Source organism: Dipteris shenzhenensis, chromosome 14, assembly GCF_047967505.1.
Source record: "Dipteris shenzhenensis isolate YYH24624 ecotype China chromosome 14, Dip_SZ_1.0, whole genome shotgun sequence".
Classification (NCBI taxonomy): domain Eukaryota; kingdom Viridiplantae; phylum Streptophyta; class Polypodiopsida; order Gleicheniales; family Dipteridaceae; genus Dipteris; species Dipteris shenzhenensis.
This window is the reverse complement of record NC_141609.1, coordinates 18,039,554-18,058,406: the sequence shown is the minus strand read 5'-3', so window position 1 is coordinate 18,058,406 and position 18,853 is coordinate 18,039,554. Positions and strand designations below refer to the sequence as shown.

The 18,853-nt window shown below is 44.7% G+C and overlaps 1 protein-coding gene across 2 annotated transcripts in view; it reads left to right on the top strand.

The window, feature by feature from the left end:
• LOC147894282 (C2 and GRAM domain-containing protein At1g03370-like) overlaps window positions 1–18,558 on the top strand; it is a 57,264-nt gene extending 38,706 nt beyond the window's left edge. The window contains exons 7-9 of one of the 2 annotated variants that reach the window (XR_015542105.1): window positions 6,292–6,480; window positions 6,605–6,823; window positions 18,043–18,558. Coding sequence is in view for 1 of the 2 variants with exons in the window: in XM_087384787.1 (XP_087240913.1) it covers window positions 6,292–6,448 (157 nt within the window). In the remaining variant the exon portion in view is untranslated. The remainder of the gene's footprint in view (window positions 1–6,291; window positions 6,481–6,604; window positions 6,824–18,042) is intronic. The other variant, XM_087384787.1, reaches the window with a different exon arrangement.
• Window positions 18,559–18,853: the final 295 nt, after the last annotated feature.

The following is an 18,853-nucleotide window of genomic DNA, read 5'->3' as shown; positions in this document are numbered from 1 at the left end:
AAGTAGGCGGAATTGAGGCGGCTGCAAGAGAGAAAAGAGCTAGAGTGACAAATTAGGGTTAGGGCAAGGCTGACGTGGCAGCTATGGAAGGTGGCTCTGATACCATGTTAGAAACATGGTGAAGGGAGAGAGAGAGAGAGAGAGAGAGAGAGAGTTAGGGTGTGAGAAAATAATGCTCAAATGAAGACATGAAGAAGGCTTTCATTCATTCATCAAGTGTGACAAGACAAGCCTTATGTAGGCTACTCACTCACACACTAGCACCTAGTGCATATGGGATGAGTCCCATGATGACACGTGGCACTCACACAAGACTCACACACATAGACTAGTACTAGATCACCTAGTACTACACACCAACACACTCTTTGACTATGATATCTTTAACAAAAACAGCTTGAAATTCTCTCTCGTGTAGGCGGTTAAGATGCAGTAGTCTCAAAACAGCTCAGGGACGCCTCGACCTCGAACTTCTGTAATAAATGTGCTGTAGATGTCTGCAGCGGATATTCGGAGGCTTGGTGTGCTCTGAAATGCAGAGCCAGACCTGTATGCAGCACTTGGAGGTGTGGAAAATGCTCAGGGGTGGTGGCTATGGCACTGGAGCTGCTTGGAGGTTGTCTGGTATGCACTAGCAGTACACGGGATGCAGATTGTGGCGACAAAAAGCTATGAAACAGACTTGAAGGCCCACACGTGCAAGCGCAAGGATCCGACCAGCAAGGGAGGAGGCTATGAAGGGCGCCTACACTCCAAAAGTTCTCAAATCAAGGTGGCTAGTTATGGAGGCAAGAGCTGAAGCAAATAGCTGCAAAGGGGAAGCAGAATGGAGACGGAATGAGCTAGCTTAGAGGAAGAGATAGCTAGAAGCGGAAATGAACAAGGGACGAAATGGAGCAAGGCTGAGGCGGCTGCATGCTGCAGGAAGAAGAGCTGAAGCAGAATTAGGGTTAGGGCTAGGATGATGCCAAGAATAAACTCCTTAGAGTGAACAAGAGATAAACCAAGGCAGAGGCTGAAAGTGCCATCTCAACCCTCCTGTGGACTCCGGAAAAAAAGTGGAGCCTCTCCATTCCCTAAGGAATATAGCCCTCTTGGATGAAGCTCCTCGTGAGGTCCCTGCATGCTTGTCCAAATAACCATCAACATATGAATAGTGTTTGTGCAAATAATGGTCAAAGTGTGAGAAGGGTGGAGCTGAGATCCATCCAAGGCCTATGTGCATTTGGCTCTCCAGATGTGCCACGCTGAAATACTCACTATTATCTCCCAAGAAGAATCCATAGAAACATGCACGGGCCTGAATTGTGAGAAGGAAACATCATCCAGAGAGCATGACTCAACTAAATGTCGCCATATTGAAAGATTCCAAGAAGAGTCATGCCTCTCATAGAAGACGTGAGACCCCCAAAAGTGAGAGCCATGCCACTGAGCCCCAGGGCATAAAGAAGGGAAAGCTCTTCAACTTGAAGGAAACCATGCTCTGATATGTCTCAAAGTTGTGCTTATGCAGAAGCATAGTTTCTAGGTGAATTACTTAATAAACTTGGAATTTCAAATAGCCATTACTTAGAAAGGCCGGAAAACAATAAGCTGAAGCAGAATTTGAGGGGGATTGCAGCAAATCATCAGATTAGGAGAAGTAGGAACAGATTTGGAACGAATTTGCATGTAGAAATGACTCCACAATGTCAGAATTGGGCGATGGGTGAAGAAAATCCAATCGTAATTGACCAGAGAGGAAGCCTTGCTGCTGCAAATTGATTTCTAACCCTCTCGTTTCTGTAGATACTCTGTTTACAGGTTTGGCCAGGTTCAAAACAGTCCCAAACTGCTCCTAGACGAATCCCAAACTAGGTAGGGGCCTCTAGGATGTGAATACAAGGTTTGGGAAGCAAAGGTGCAGCAAGTAAGCAGGAGAGAGCAAGGGAGCAGCAAGAAGATGATGCGAATTAGCTAGGGAGCCCAGCCAGAATGCCAAAAATCAGTCACACTTTTCTATATCCCCGAATTGGAAAGCAGAAAGCCCTAAAAGCTGAGAAAATCAGCAGAATAGATATGGAAAATTGTAGGTTTAAAAAAAAACAAAACTTTTCTAATATATTAGCTCCTAAATGTAAGAGTTAAGTAGCTATTCTAGATTAAAATAGTATTTCTGATCAGTTTAATATTTTAATCAAGTCTTTTAATAATTTTTGCCCCCATGACCCCTCTACTCATGCACACAATTAATTAAACAAGTAGGCCTAGAACAACTATAATCCTAGGTTTGCTAAGCTCCAATTTGACCTAGACAACTCAGAATTGGCCCAAATTGAACCCATCTTTTAAATCTCGACATGCCCTAACTAATGTGCATGTGATTGATAAAGGTGCTAATCCTTGTTAGAATCCTAGGCTTGAGAGTGCACAAGGAAGCTTGGATCTAAGAAGCGAGACAGGAGAAAGCTCCACGTGACATGAAAGAGGCAAATGACGACTTTGGACTATACAAAGTCAAGTCGTTGTATTTCAGCCCTACAAAAGACTCTCTTGGGCCCCTTTAAATAGAGGCCAAGGGTTCTACAAAGATGGTGTGTGAGACAATCACTTGCTTAAAACTACATCCACACAATTGCTTAGTCCTCAACTTCCACAGTTCTTGGGGCGAGATAAGACTATCTCTAGGTCCCAACTCCTCTTTCAGTCTACTAGCATGAAAGGCCGAGTGAACGTTTACATGTGGAGGCTTGTATAATCTTTTTTGTCCTGCCAATGGGGAAGGCCTTATTGACGATTTGGTCTTGAAAGGGAAAACTCCTTTTTTTTTGCTTTTTAGGTTGTTCGAAATTCCCATTGGTTGCTGCCAACCTTGGCAAAGAGTATTGATGATTCGGGGTCCCCTTTTATGACTTTCGGGCCATTCGCATTTACTCCTCTTTGCACACTCCTAATCTCCTTCTTGCTTTTCACCTTCATCGTCCCTTCCTGAATTTGGGGCCTCCAATTTAATGCTCGTTCTGCGCATTTCACTCAGGCAGGGGCAGGCCTGATGAATGATAGATATATATCATTCACCTTGCTCAAGATTAAGAAGGATCAACAATGCCTAGGGAATAACTTTTCTACCAACCCCGTGTGCAATGTCTTTGAATCCTTTGGTATTCGCAAGTATACACGCATCCCCTCAGAAAACTCTTTGGATGAACACCGTCTATCAGTATAAAACTGTGCTCTATCCTAGGCACTCCTAATGATTCTCGTGTAGTCACTAGCATCTCTTCCATGTCCTTCAAGAAATCTTTAGCTTCATCTAGCTGAATACCCTTCAATCCAACAGTCATAGGAAACTTGGATTGATATCCATACATAAGCATAAACCGACTAAAACCAATAGCCACACGCTTAGCATTATCGTAGGAAAATTCCATCATTGGGATGTACTTCTCCCAATCAAATGGCCTCTTGGACACGTATGCTCGAAGCATATATTCCAAGGTCTGATTCACCCTTTTTGTTTGCCCATCACACTCGGATGATCAGCAAAACTCATACTCAAAGTAGTTCCTAACTTTATAAACATTTCTTGCTAGAAGTGCCAAGAGAACTTCCGATCTCTATCATCACAAGGCAACCCATCTAGCCTGAACATCTGCTCATCAAACTAATGAGCCAGTTCAGTAGCCCTTACAGTCGCCTTTGTGGAAAAAAATCTAGCCATCGTTGTCAATCTATCTACCACAATCCAAGTGACATCATGCCCCCGCTGGGGGTTCATGTTAATCCCACAATGAAGCCCATGGAAGTACTCTCCCATTTAATTCCAGGGCTGTCTAGAGCATACAACAATCCTCTAGCCCTAAGGTGCTCTGCCTTATTTGTTTGGCACTGCTAGTATTTTACTACATAGCCAGTAATCTTGGCCTTCATCTTAGGCCAATATAACGTCCGTTTTACTAAATCATAGATTCACTGAATTCTTGGATGACTTGTGGTTGCAGTGTCATGACACTCATAGAGAATTCTCCTCCTAACCTCTGCATCATTAGTAACACAAATGTTTCCATTTGGAGTATCAAGCCACTCCGAATGTAGAACTGACCATTTTCCACCTGAAGCGATGGCATGACGCTTGAGTCCTGGTCTATTTGTATGGAGCTTCTGTTTGGACCTACTGCCAATACTGATCGAAATGACTACTTAGCGGCCAGGGAATCATAAAGGTCGGCCCCTATCTTGGTAAAAGTCAAAGAGCTTACCTCACCAATGCGGCTCAAAGCATCAGCAATCTTATTCAAACTACCCTTTCGAGACCTATTTTCGATATTAAAGCATTGCATAAGTTTAGTCCACTGTGCCTTCCTTCCCCTCAACCCTGGCCTATCACATTGTTATTTGATAGACTCACGGTCCGTCAATACAATAAACTTGGATCCCTCCAAGTGTTAGTGTGTAAATAACCACATATAATTCCTTCTCCTAAGTCGGCCAGCGAACGTGGATATCATCTATCTTTTTACTCTCAAAAGCTATGTCGGCCTCTTGGAATAGGGCTGTGCCCACTGCGAAAACCACTAACATCAGCTTCAATCACGAATGGTAGGCCAGGTTCCGGTAAGGCCAATATATGTGCCTCCACCTTAAAATTGAGAGCTTGCAGCTTCTAGTGTCGCCCTCCTCAAGCTTCCCGATCGCTCCCAAGTCTTCTCCATCAACCCACGACAGTCCTCTCAGGACCCATCCCCCAGCCGCCTTCTCCTTGGCCCACAGAGCTCACGAAGCTCTTTACGCCACCCCGCCTTCTGCCCAGTCACCACCTTGCCTATCCACTCTCCAAGCTCCTCTCCATTATGAGCCTCCACACCTGTCAGCTCCAGTCCACCCTAGTTCACGACTCTGTCTCCTCACCCTGCGCACGGGCCCCTAGTCCAAAAAGCCCTCCACACTAGCCATCCTCAACCTCTCTAGCAGAACCTTGGCTCCTACTAATCACGCACCTCTCTTAGTGACCCCCAGTGCCAGAACAAAACGAGCCCCACTGCCTATCTGAGCTCGCATTTGTCCCCTCTCAACTCAGCTCTTCATCACTACTAGAACCATGCAGACCCTTTGATCACAGAGCTCTGCTCTTCCCGCACGACGACTCCTTATGCTTCCTCTGAGCTCGCATTCTCCCTTGAACTCACGTAGTAGAGACACCCTCAGTGAGTGACCTCCCATTCTCTACTTAAATTGCCTTCAACATGCTCGTGCCTACGACCTCTCCCTTCGTTCGCGAATCCTTTTGACAAGCAGCAGCTCCTCCCCTGTGCAACTCTTGGTGTAGGCTTTCCCTCCCAAACTTATCGAGCCACCCTTCGCTCTCCTTGGTCTTTCAGCTTCCTTCCCCAAGTCCTCTTCTCGATCTCGTAACCACCGCTCCTCATAATCTACCCAAAGCGGCGCTCCCCTTTCATCCAGCAGATCCCTCCTTTCAGAGCTCACGCGGCCCCTCCCATCCTTTAGAGCTTCCCTCCCCCGTAGCTGTCTCCTTCAGGACTCTCTAGTAGCCCTTCTTCACGTGATGATCCTCCGTGTGTGTACCCAGTAGTGACGCGTGCTCCCTTCAGGATCATTCTCCAGCCACCCTTAGTTGCTGTCCACTTGTGTATCTGCTAGCTCGTCGACGAGGAGCTTCCCTTCCAGCCTTACGTAACATGCATGGCTTCTTTCCTTGTAAATTAGCCATGTCATGCATTTCCTTTTTCACTACTCTTCACCCTTCCCTTCAAACTTTATACCAAGGCAATTAGTGCCTATACTCCAACCTTAGGCACCACCAATGCACATAACCTTCAAGCACATTTTTATTACTTGATTGGCACATATAACCGCGCGTCCGTGAAGCCCACAACCCATGATATAATTGCTCACATGACTTACAAATCAGGAGCAATCATAGTAAGACAAACATAGCTCCGGACAACAATCAAAGACATGTCCTCCCACACCAAATGCTCTGGAGTGCCTAATGTACCCACACTGCTTTTCATCATCTCCCAGAAGTTCTTGGAGAAGCATCTGCCATCTCAAGAAAGTATATCATCAATGTGGAGTCTTTTATGAGAGTATCCATAGCTCATTTCCACTACCAACTAGCTATGTACATAGCTATGCACTCACCCAGCAACATGCAACAAGTGAAAAAAAAAATTTCATTTTTATCCACACAACGGATGAATTTATTAGATTGCTTTTGAAACACATGAATGAGAACATCTTTTCATTTTCAAGTAATGGATTTTTTTGAAAGCTTGAACTACTCTGGTGCAGGGTGATACTAGCACTTTGGAAGGCTAGATCTCTTGTTCCTAAGGAGCGAAAGGAGAGGCTAACAGCTGCAGACAGTGGCAGTGAAAGGACTGTTTTACAATCTAGTCAAGAGGATGACGTGGAGACTTTTGTAGGTTTCGAGGAAGCCAGAATATGACAGAAGTGTATTTTCCTAATTGTCCATTCAACGTGAGTATTTACTATTAAGATGCATTAAATCAAATGTTGACAACCATGCAGTTTTAACAATTAGACTGCTGATACAACAGTTCTAAAAGCCCTTCTTGCAATTTTGATGTTGAATGGGAAACAGGATAGTTCCACAAATCTTGAACTGTACTGCAACATCTTAAGCCTTATTGAGCATAAGACCCATCGTGCAACTATGGCAGACAGAACCTCAAGATGAGCTAGTGCCTATCCAAATACAGCAATTACGTGCCTAGACCAAAACCTGTGCTAGAGAACAAAAGGTTGCACAGTATTGATAAACTTATCTCTTTACATGTCATGCCTATTGGTGACTCTCCAGGTACTCCCTCTGAATGTCTCTACGTGAAGAAAATAAATCTTTGCAATACTGTTTTCCCTCAAGATATGCAACACTATCAGATTTGCAAACAAAATAACAAACTGTATGACTAAAAACACATTGACGCAAATACAAAACATGAACTTGTGTGTCAAGGCATCCATTTAATAAATACAAACAGCTTAAGCCTAAAGGCCATAGGTATTGACAATGCTTTTACAAGAGGGAAACCAGAATCAACATACTTGCTTGCCAACAGATTTGATATGCAGTCCTTCAAGAACCGACAATATCCCAAACAGCCATGAAGGTATATCTGCAGCTTCACCTGAAAGGAAGGCTCAACAGCATCATAAATATTCTATCAATAGTGTGTTAGTTTCGCCATGCCTACAAAGAATTTACAAAAATAGCAATGCACCTGTAACTCCTTTGTAAGGCACTACCTACCGCGACGATTGCTGCACTAGGTCAGAAGCAAGCCGCCTGGTAGAGTTTTGTAGTGTGGGTCCCTAGAATTACTTGAGGGCCTAGAGGCTTACCGTCTCACCTTAAAGGTTACAGTGAATGATAGGTGACACCATTGGGAGCTCAGCCCATCTATTCTGGAACAGATCAGTGGACTCTGATGCTCTTTCACACATAGATGAGAGGCGAAATGATAGCTGTGCTAGGGGAGTGGTTGGGCAATCCAGCTTGTGGCCTATGGATCAAGTATGGGAATAGACACTTTTTGCTCACTTTCCAACAAGATAAGCCAAGGCTCAAATGCCTCCTCGTTTTGATTCGAGTAGATGTGGAGATCGGACATGAGCTACACCATTGAACCAATTCTCTAATAGGTTGGGTGTAAGGGTTTCGATCTTGATCGCCTAGGCCTAAAAGGTGGTTTGGATTTGGTAATGCCACTTGAACTACCACACTAATCTGGATTATCATCCTCCAAACCTCTAGTCAAGCTCCTATTTTATCAATGTTACACATACCTTGAGCTCCCGCAAGGCCTTGTTACTACCCCCCCGTCCCCCCCTCTCGGCCCCCCCAATCCTCCCTATGAATGGGACCATGATGAGCTAGAATTTGCATGGAGTTTATGATCATGCTATACAGTAGCCAAAAGACCTGATTCTTTTATAGAGAGTCCTTGTAGGGGCCCCAATGACACGACCCCGCAAGATGTGACCCTATCACTAACCGCACATGGGTTACAGCTCGACTCATCCATAGGCCCGTATCTAACCCAGGCATCCCATACCACCTGAGCTCATCTAGAGGACCTTCAATGCACCACCTATGATCCGCCATGTAGATGGCCAGATTCGTGGCCTGTGTCCAAGCCCCATCCATCAGTTGAGGAGCGCTCAGAGGATTCTACAATAGCACTGGCCCTCCATCTATATAGAAGGAAACCCGCTATAGATAGCACAATGCTATGAATAGCTCCCTCCATATAAAGCAAGCACTATATATGAATCAATCTCTATATATAGCAATCTCGGCTAAAAATAGCCATCCGGTCCTATGCTATCTCGTATACCTGCTATCCAACCCTAGGTACACCATGCACATGACATACTCCCCTTCTTCTAAGAACTCACTCATGAGTTCACTAGAAAGCTCGAAAACTCTCTGTGAAGACGAGTCAATGCCAATAACTATACTCTGACTATTAGTTTGAGTGTGCTATACTTTCCATGAGATTCAAATCAAAGGCCAAAGCCACAATCTTTTATAACCAATCCAAGGAAAATAAATCTCTCAATCGACACAAGGTTACATATCGTCGAGTATTCTCCTCGAGAAATCAAGTAACTCCTGAATCCACATAGTTCCGTTGACATATCCGTACACAAGCATGATAAAATCCGTACTTCAAGGTAAATGATTCTATCAATCTTATCTATTGAGTTCTAATTGGGAATTCATGAAAAAATATTCATCATGCTGAATACCCAGGTTGAGATCAAGGAATCATTGTTCGAACAACCCCATCAATTGAGCTCCTCGAGGTCAATTTCTCAGTTGCAATTTCTATCAACCCTAATTTCCTGAATTACTTAATATGCAGAAAATGCCTCAACGGAATACCCTTGTAATTCAAATTCTTGGGTTGAAATACATGACAGACTTTCCACCGCATAACAATTAGGTATCAGTTCATGACTCATGATGGAAGAATCTCCATGGAAGTATCAATGGCAAAATCCTGACCAAAGATATGGTCCCTTGATCTATCCTCGGAATGCCCCTACATGAGGATAATCAGTAAAAATTCAATTGGCTATATCCAGTCATTGGTACTATTCTAGACATGTATATAGTCAACCATCATAGGAGTAACATCCTATGTGATCCAAAGACTACGGAAATAGTCAATCGGAGATCTCTTAAAACAAGATCCACTATCAGATATCCTGTATAAACTTGTGCACAATAAGCCGCTCCTATCACAGGATCATCGAGTTCTTAGGATCTCTTATCTAGGAACACTAAGTTCCAAATAAGGCACTGGCAGACCATCATCAAAGAGATGTGGTAACCCTCCCTGAGATTGAGTCTAGACTATGGAGCTCCAGGGTTGAACCAAAAAAAAAACATGGCTTCTCTCAAGGTAAAGAATCTTAGTTAGCCCTCGTAAAAAATCTAATCAGGTTGCCCCCAATTCAATTCAGCCTACTTGTACTTCACCCTAGAGGTCCTTGGGTATTGTTTCACGCTGGATTATACCACCACATCAGAGAATCTTAAATGTGGCATACCTTAGTGTCCCATACCACCAAAGTATACTGCAAATAAAAAACTCAGTGGACAATATGAGTGAATCAGGGTAGCCAATCCCTCTTCAACTCAGATGATCCCAGATTGAGTCAGGGTGGCAAATCCATTCTCAATCCTTTTCTCAATGTAATTATATCACCCCCTTGTGTTACAATACCCCAACCAATTGGTTAAAGAAGAAAACAAGTAGGTAGCATCCCTAACAACTCTTGAATCCTGACTATCCATGACCTCGGGCTAAAAGAGTGAGAATCAGAATGACCCCGCCTTTGGACATGATTCAAAGAAGGGATCCAACAAGACTCATCTTGGTCTAATCATATGTCCAAACGGTAACTCGAAGAAACGTCATAACTCATAATCACATCAAGATCAAACTTCAAATAGAAACGAAATAGGAATCTATTCACCAGGATTCGAGAAAGGAAAATCTAATTGCCTTCGTTAAATTTGGTCTAATATGTAACAAATACTCTGGCACCATCAATGTACCATATATCTAAAAAACTTCAAGATATATGCAAGAAAAGTATAATTTGACAAAAAAAAATCCAATTATAGATGCCACTAGTTACAAATCAAAACCAAATTAACCAAAACGTGGTCATTTTAATAACAAAGATGTAGCCTCGTCCACCATCTCAATAAAACAGTAATCCAACGTAGGTGTCTCATTACTTTAATGTCCTGGAGAATATCTCGCACAGGAGAGGGACTAGAAGAAAAGCAGCTGCATCCAAACACGTGTTCTTCACATCAGCAAGAGAGAATCTGGTGCTGCATGGAATCAAGGAAGAAGGCGGGTAGAGGACAGCAAGAAAGATGGCAGAATCTGATAGGCTGATCTCAGATGGAAAGAGGGTGGGAAATTCGCCTTCATGCGCTGAAGTACTGAAGTGAGAGAAAGAGAGAGAGAGAGGAATCCGAGGTATATAAATAGCCAGGAAGGGCCATCAAAAGCTAGGTGAATTTAGGATGGGTGCTGAAGTGAGAGAGAGAGGAATCCCGGGTATATAAATAGCCAGGAAGGGCCATCAAAAGCTAGTGAATTTAGGATGGGTGCTTGATTTAGAGCAAGTGCTTTTCTTGCTAGAGAAAAACAAAAAAGCAACCTGCTTTTTTGACCAAAAAACAGTCTCGCTTTTAATAGATCTGGTCCCACTTTTCTCCAGCCATCCAAAGATAGCCAAAACGCGCTAAAATCAAGCCATACACTCCTTCCCAAAGCCAAGCGCCTGCCCCAATCATATCACCCATGTCTCTAATGCCCGAATCTCCTAGACAAGCTGCTCTTTGGGCTTATGAATGCCCTCTCTTGCCTCCTACTTCTCAACTGCAGCAAAGCTAGTTCTCTAGGGTAGGTATCTCATCCACGAGAACATAGATTCCCTAACCAGCCCACTTTCACGCGTCCCCACATAGCCAATCATAGGTCAAAAACAATCCATCCTCATATCTCTTGCTGATGAAAGCATCAAGTCTTCTCACATCGCCTACCCTTCTTAAGGAATCTCGATTTCCAAACACGTAGCAACCGAGAGAGAGCACACAGCCTATGGACGTCTACAACTCTCCCAAGCATGAGCGTGCATCATCAGCCAACGATTCAGCCCATACATGAGCGGAAATTCATATTTGCAAGAGCAATCTCAAAAAACGTACCTGGAAGACATGTTTTCAGCATACCTCGCGTTGAATTAAATTGTGATAGGATGGCTCTGATGCCAAATGACATGACCCCGCAAGATCTGACCCTATCACTAACCTAGAATCTCGTCCTAAATCCAACCAGAATCATAGCGTAGGCACCTCGATCCTCCCGACCACCCCCGAGCACGTGGGCTATAGCTTGACTCATCCATAGGCCCGTATCTAACCCAGGCGTCCCATACCACTTGAGCTCGTCTAGAACCACCTATGATCCGCCATGTAGATGGCCAAAGTCCCAGCTTGGGTCCAAGCCCCATCCATCAGTTGAGGAGCGCTCAAGTGATTCTGCAATAGCGTTGGCCCTCCCTCTCTATAGAAGGAAACCCGCTATAGATAGCACAATGCTATGAATAGCTCCCTCCATATAAAGCGAGCACTATATATGAATCAATCTCTATATATAGCTATCTCGGCTAAAAATAGCCATCCATCCGTATGCTACCCCGTAACCCACGTTCACCTACTATCCAGCCCTAGGAGCAGGATCCCTTCCCTTACAGAGACTTGCCTCTACTACGAAGCCTGTCTTCTTAGAAGGTCTTCACTTTCCATTCTCGTAGTTTGTTTTTTCAGAGAAACTGAACTTTCTATCAATGCTTGAGAAAAAGCCAACCATACATACTAGCTATACATGTGGCACTCCTCATGGAAGAAATTTTTAGAATACCCAGCTCACTCTTGGAGAATATCTGAAATAGGAGCTAATAACCAGGGTGGGGGACTATACAACCAGTGAATGCCTCGCTCCATGATTGTGTAGAAGAAACTTGTAGGCCTAGCCTTGCAGAAACGTGCCTATCCTCTCAGTGGCCATTCGAGATCCCATCGTCCCTTGCTCCCAAATGGCAACGAGGGTTTGGGGGACGTGTTGGCCTCCCATTACCAAATTGCAATGGGCGACACAAATGTTCCAAGCAGTAAACCTGGACACCATCTCCCAAATACTTTCCTTACGTGAGGATATGGTCATTGGCAAGAAGGAGTTGTGTCTTCCACCTCAACCCTGGAGACTCTTTGCCTGTGGATCTTGTAGACTGGCGAAATTGTACGAATTGAGGAGGCATGACCCCCCTTCGTTAGCGAGGCTGCCATGCCCCAGGTGAAATCTCACTGCATCCTCCACATCTATCATTACTCTCTCCAGTATATTGCAACTAGGTCTCCATGGAATGGTCTTCTTGATAATCACCACATTAGTAACATAGTCTCTTTAAAGCCCATCACAACCATCGTGCAACAGGAAGTGAATGCCTCTACAATGGAGCCTCCCCATCTGTCTTCTTAGAAGGTCTTCACTGTCCATTCTCGTAGTTTGTTTTTTCAGAGAAACGGAACTTTCTATCAATGCTTGAGAAAAAGCCAACCATACATGTGGCACTGATCATGGAAGAAAAGAAACTAGCTATCCACCGGCTTGTTTTTAGAATACCCAGCTCACTCTTGGAGAATATCTGAAATAGGAGCTAATAACCAGGGTGGGGGACTCTACAACCAGTGAATTTCTCGCTCCATGATTGTGTAGAAGAGACTTGTAGGCCTAGCCTCGCAGAAACGTGTCTATCCTCTCTGTGGCCATTCGAGATCCCATCTTCCCTTTCTCCCAAATGGCAACGAGGGTTTGGGGGACGTGTTGGCCTCCCATCACCAAACTGCAATGGGCGACACAAGTAAACCTGGACACCATCTCCCAAATACTTTCCTTACGTGAGGATATGGTAATTGGCAAGGAGGAGTTGTGTCTTCCACCTCAACCCTGGAGGCTCTTTGCCCGTGGATCTTATAGACTAGCGAAATTGTACGAATTGAGGAGGCACGACCTCCGTTTGTTAGCCAGGCTGCCATGCCCCAGGTGAAATCTCACTGCATCCTCTGCATTCCTAGCCATGATCCGGAAGGCCCCTTGCTAAATCCTCTACACTACCATAGGCAATGTGGAATCGTCTCGAGGTTCCTATCCACGCATGGGTGGTATATCCCATCCGCTTGCATCCACTCCAACCATGGGTCAATGGGCAATCTTCTATGGACCACTATCTAGATGAAATATGTGATCTTTTGTGGTCGAAGGCTAATCACAATCACGACCAAAACCTAGAAATGACTTTTAACGCACCTGTTACTCTACTCAAATGCCGCTCTTTCAAAGGGGTCGAGTTGTCCGCCTCAAGCTTAAGATGGTGACCAATGCGTGTAGTGTACGAGAAGAAGGGTACCTTTGTAATCCTCTCTAAGTGCCTTGCTCTAGAAGGCCGAAAGCACTCGTCTAGATCCCAGTGTACCTCTCGAAGGGGCGACCCTCCGACAATCAAAGCTGCCATCGCGACTAGTCTTGCCCCAAAGTAAGTAGTATTGGGTCAATGGACCAACCCTTACCAAAACAACCCACTACCCTGATCTGTTGCCACAGAAGCATCTCCAAGACTCAATCCCTTTTGGGTCTCCCTTTGACTTTGATTGAAGAAAACCCCCTTGGCCCCACTCTATAATGCATGGGGTAGAGCGTTGAGGACTTAATGCATATAAAGCCTTCTCAAGGAAAGCCTTATCCTAGAGACTGCCCATACCAGTTGAGAAGAGCTGACGTTCTGTGTAGACCAACCCCCTAGGATTTGGGGATGGTGGTATCTATCTCCAGCATGCTCGTACCGACCCTCTCAAGTGAGAGAGGGCTCCCATACGTGCTAAAACTCCTCTTGATACCAAGGCCACCGGCTCGGGAGTCCCCTAGCCAGAGAAGTTTTGCCAAACCCTATTTGAACCCCTAATCAATGGTGACCCCTTCCTTGTGAGGGGGGCCTTATAGGCCATTGTATGGGCTATCCATAGGTGCCACTCCTTCCTTGGTATGTGTCTTGTAGGCCTAGTTAGGGGCAGTTAGGACACTTGGTACAATTAGCACATGTACCAGCTAGTACAGTTAGTACCCATAAGACACCCTGTCCTAGGGTTTCATCATATAGGGTACAACAATTCATTACAGCAGCTCGTTTTTGTCTTCATCGCTTCACCTCTTGTGCTTCAATTGCTTGCCCTAGTCTAGAGTTGTATCAGAGCAGGCTAGGCTCCTTCCCGTCAACCTCCTCGAGCTAGTGTACTCGCATTTGGAGCTGTTTGGCAGCCTGTACGACTCATATACTTGCTGGTCGGCACAAATCCCGATGCATCTTTCACACGTGTGGGCATTTAAGGTCTTTCCAAGCAGTTTTGCTACCAAAAAAACGTGTTTTTGGAGCTGATATTGCAAAGCCGCCTCCCACAAATGTTTCATTGAGGCCCTGGTTCTGTATTTTAGCTCAAAAAAAGCCTTAGCCGCGTTATTTCCTTCGCACGTGTGGATTGTATGGACTTGTTGTTGCAGTTTTTAGCTGTATGGAGCATTTAAGGTAACCACCATTCGCACATGTGGACTGTACGGATCCCTTTTTTGGGTCTTCCTCTGACTTGGTTGGAGAAACCCCCTTGGCCCCACCCTATAATGCATGGGGCAGAGCGCTGAGGGCTTAATGCATATAAAGGATTCTCAAGGGAACCCCTATCCTAGAGGCTGCCCATACCAGCTGAGGGGAGCTGACGTTCTGTGTAGACCAACCCTCTAGGACTTGGGGATGGCGGCACCTATCTCCAGCATGCTCGTACCCGACCCTCTGAAGTGAGAGAGGGCTTCCGTATGTGCTAAAACTCCTCTTGATACTGGGGCCGCCGGCTCAGGAGTCCCCTAGAGAAGCATTGCCAAACCCTATTTGAACCCCTAATCAATGGTGACCCCTTCCTGGTGAGGGGGGCCTTGTAGGCCATTCTATGGGCTATCCATAGGTGCCACTCCTTTCTTGGTATGTGTCTAGGGCCTAGATAGGGGCAATTAGGACACTTGGTACAGTTAGCACATATAGCAGTTAGTACAATTAGTACCCATAGGACACCCTGTCCTAGGGTTTCATCATATAGGGTGTAACAATTCATTACAGCAGGTCGTTTTTGTCTTCATTGCTTCACCTCTTGTGCTTCCATTGCTTGCTCTAGTCTACAGCTGTATCAATGCAAGCAAGGGTCCTTCCCCTTAGCCACGTGTTTTTGGAGCTGCTTCATAGCCGCCTCTCATAAATGCTTCATTGAGGTCCTGATTCTGCATTTTGGCTCAAAGAAAGCCTTAGCTACGTTGTTTTCTTGCACGTGTGGACTGTACGGAGTCCAGACTTGTCGTTGCAATACGTCAGCTGTACGAACAATGGCAACAATCTCACCATTGGATCTTCACAACAGCCCCTCTCACAAGGAAGGAGTAGCATTGATGATGTAGAGTTTGATGAGAGTGTGGTGGCATCTCTCATGGAGCCTCTTCTATGCCACCCTAAGCAGAGATCAGTTTGAGTGGCAACCCCTATTTCGGCAATCAGACATCCCAAACCAGGAGGGTCATATGGTGGGGGAATGCATGCACATTGGGTAGGCACAATGGGACAATAGGCCGATGAGGTTCCTGGGGGTATGGAATTGACCTCCAACAGCCAGAGGAGAGGTTGAGTGCTCTTGCCTACCTAAGAAGCATAAGGCAGGGGTTCCTCTCAGAGACTTTCACCCACAGCAGACCACGATGAGCCCTACCTGATCTTTTCTAGTATGGGCTTGAGTGGATTACTCCATATAGAGTGGTTCTTAGACTATGTAGATTACTAGAGGACCGGACTTGGACCATCAACGCCAAACCTTCAGTATGGACTGGTTCATTCTGAGGTGGCGCCTCTGGTTATGGGAGGGCAGACCCTTGTGAGAGGTGTAGTGGGTTCCACGAGAGTGGTCTTGGCCATCTAGGGTAGGGCACTCCGAGTAGGTGGTGGAGGTGCCCTTCTTCTCCTGCACCACCCACATTGGCGGCAGGTGTCCTTACCAGGTTTGCTTGCCTTTGAACTAGCCTCTGCCTGAGGAAGATCTCCTATTCTTATGGCTGGTAGCTCATGGAGGGCTGCCAGGATGACCATTGCTAGAGCAGATGAGAGTAGATGGGCCTGCCATTGCTGTGACATTGGGGGCCTTGAGATGATAGCTTACTGCCTGTGGAGCTGTCTAGGGGCTCAGAAGACCTGATAGTACTCCCTCAGGATGGTGGCCAAGATGCAAATTACCCGCCAAGACTTCATGTGGGGCATGGCAGCTTGGTTGACAGAGGGACGACACCCTTTCCCCATTGAGATGGTCTCTCCAGCCTACAAGACAGATGGCTTCATTGTCATTTGATTGGATGTCCAGACTCAGTCCCTCCCTTGATTGGATGGTTTGAGCGTCTCTATGTTCTCTCCAGAGGACAGCATCTGGGAGATACTGGCCAGCATGATAGCCTTGTATATCTGGATAGTGTACTGCTTCAGATAGAGCAGTTTGCTTTGGATACACCTGCCATCTTCCTGCCATGACATAAGATTGTCAACCCTGAACCTATTGCCAGTTCTTTTGTTGGTCAAGGTAAACAAAGTGAGAGCGCCTTTTTTGTCCATCTCTTAGCAATTGGTAAGGTCAAGAATTGTTTCTGGAAACCCCCATTTTAGTTCCTTGTCACCCCTACATGCATGTTTCCACTAATAATGTGTCTGGTCTCTTTGACCATGTTGAAATCTCCACTAATGATGCAATTTCCACCTTGAATTTGACAAGACAATTACAGATGACGTCATTGTGAGGACTCAAAAAAAGCACGAACGCTTACCACAACTGTATGCGCAATGCCCATACCCTCTCTATGAGTATTTGCCTGCGTTCTCTATGTACTCCTGATACTAACATGAATCTTTTGGACTTGTGGCACCTCCTCATGTGACTCTGCCATGCATGGGTGCAATTGCAATCCTTAGTATTGTGGTCCACTTACCTCCTTGTAAACCACTGCATGATCTTTCATGTTTTTTTGACCATCACCCACAAATGGTACTCCGGCTCTTTGCTGACCTTGACCTGGTCTCACTCCTTATCTTCTCTTGCCACATCATTTCCCTTATATCTCTCCCACCTAATCATTCATTGTCCCAATGAATGGTAGTCTGGGGATCTGCACCTTTTCTTTTAACCTTAAACATGGAAAGATGGAATAGCATGATAAGAAAAGACCCATGCATAGAGAGAGAGTTTCGGAGCTATGAGCTAGCCATTTGTATTGTACTCTGCAGTTGTGTCTTCCACTAAGCTTCTGTTTGTCTTATTGGATATTGCCGCTGTTAACAGCTACACCAACGGCAAGCGTCTAGTGTATGCTACCTTTCCTATATGCCCCTTGTAGAATTGCAGGCTATTCCTACCCCTAAATTAGCTGCATTCCAGGGACTGAATACAAAATCAAAGCATCAACAGCAGATGGAAACAGCCATGGTTTTTTACTCCTATTTTTTTTTCAGAGGATCCATTAATGTGTCCGTTTAGAATTGTTGTCCAAGTCTTGCCCTCTATTGAACTAATCAAAAGACTAATGGTTAGTGGTTGCTCATCATTTTAGAATTAGTGGCATATGATAGCCTTGAAATTTGACTTGGATACATGTTATAACAATTCAATTTGTCTTTAATGGCTTTGTTACATTATAATATATATATTAAACTGTTAGAAAGAGGGATTAGGAAAGCCAGTGTCATGAAGATCCCTGCACAAAATCTATAGTGATTCATCTTTGGCAGTTTTGCATTTGCAAGGATTTCTTTTTCTACAAGCCCCGCCTAATGTGCTGTTTTTTTTCTTGTTTGGGATCACAGCTGCAAATACAAAAAGAAGAGGGTTCGCCTGTGGATCCCCAATTTCTCCTATATGTAGGATACTTGCTTGGAGAAAGAGCGTTATGGTTTCAAATGGCATTACCTTTCTTAAAAGCTCCCCAAACTTCTGAAAGAACATCCCTACCAGTAGAGAGGGAGATTCTCAAAGCAAAATGAAATCCTTATCTTAGCTATGGCTTGGGTGCTTCCAAAGCAAATTGCCAGAAACATTCTTGACGTTTTCAACCTTCTGAAAGAACACTCGCTTATCATAGAGGGAGATTCTCAGAAGCAAAATGGGAAACCGCTGATGCCTTATTCAGGTGTATGCAACTCTCTTACTAACAGATCAGGCTGTTTGCTGTCCTTTTCCATTCTTTTGTACTTAGATGGGGTAAACACATTTTTAATCTTACATTGTGTGCCATGCACACCATGATGAAACTGTCATTATTACAATTCTGGAGGAGAAATGTGGAAAGTTCTGATGATGGTGATTTTTGCCAGTAGCTACAAACTGTCTCCATGTGTCTTTGGTATCATTCATCATCGGATGAGGAAAAAAGTTTCAATGTATTATGATAAAATGTTACCCACGGTATTTCTCTGAGTCTTTCTTTTTGCATATGTGCGATTTGTTAGATGTAATGTGCACAAAGGTGATGCATTTTTGTAGTTATTGCTAGTGTTATCTGAAGAAGACTCAGGTTTTATTTATGCTATCCTTGATAATTGGATACATTCGCATTCAAAATTCATGTTCCTACCTAGTGGAAGGACCTTAAGCACTTGTCCTATCTGGGAAGAAGAA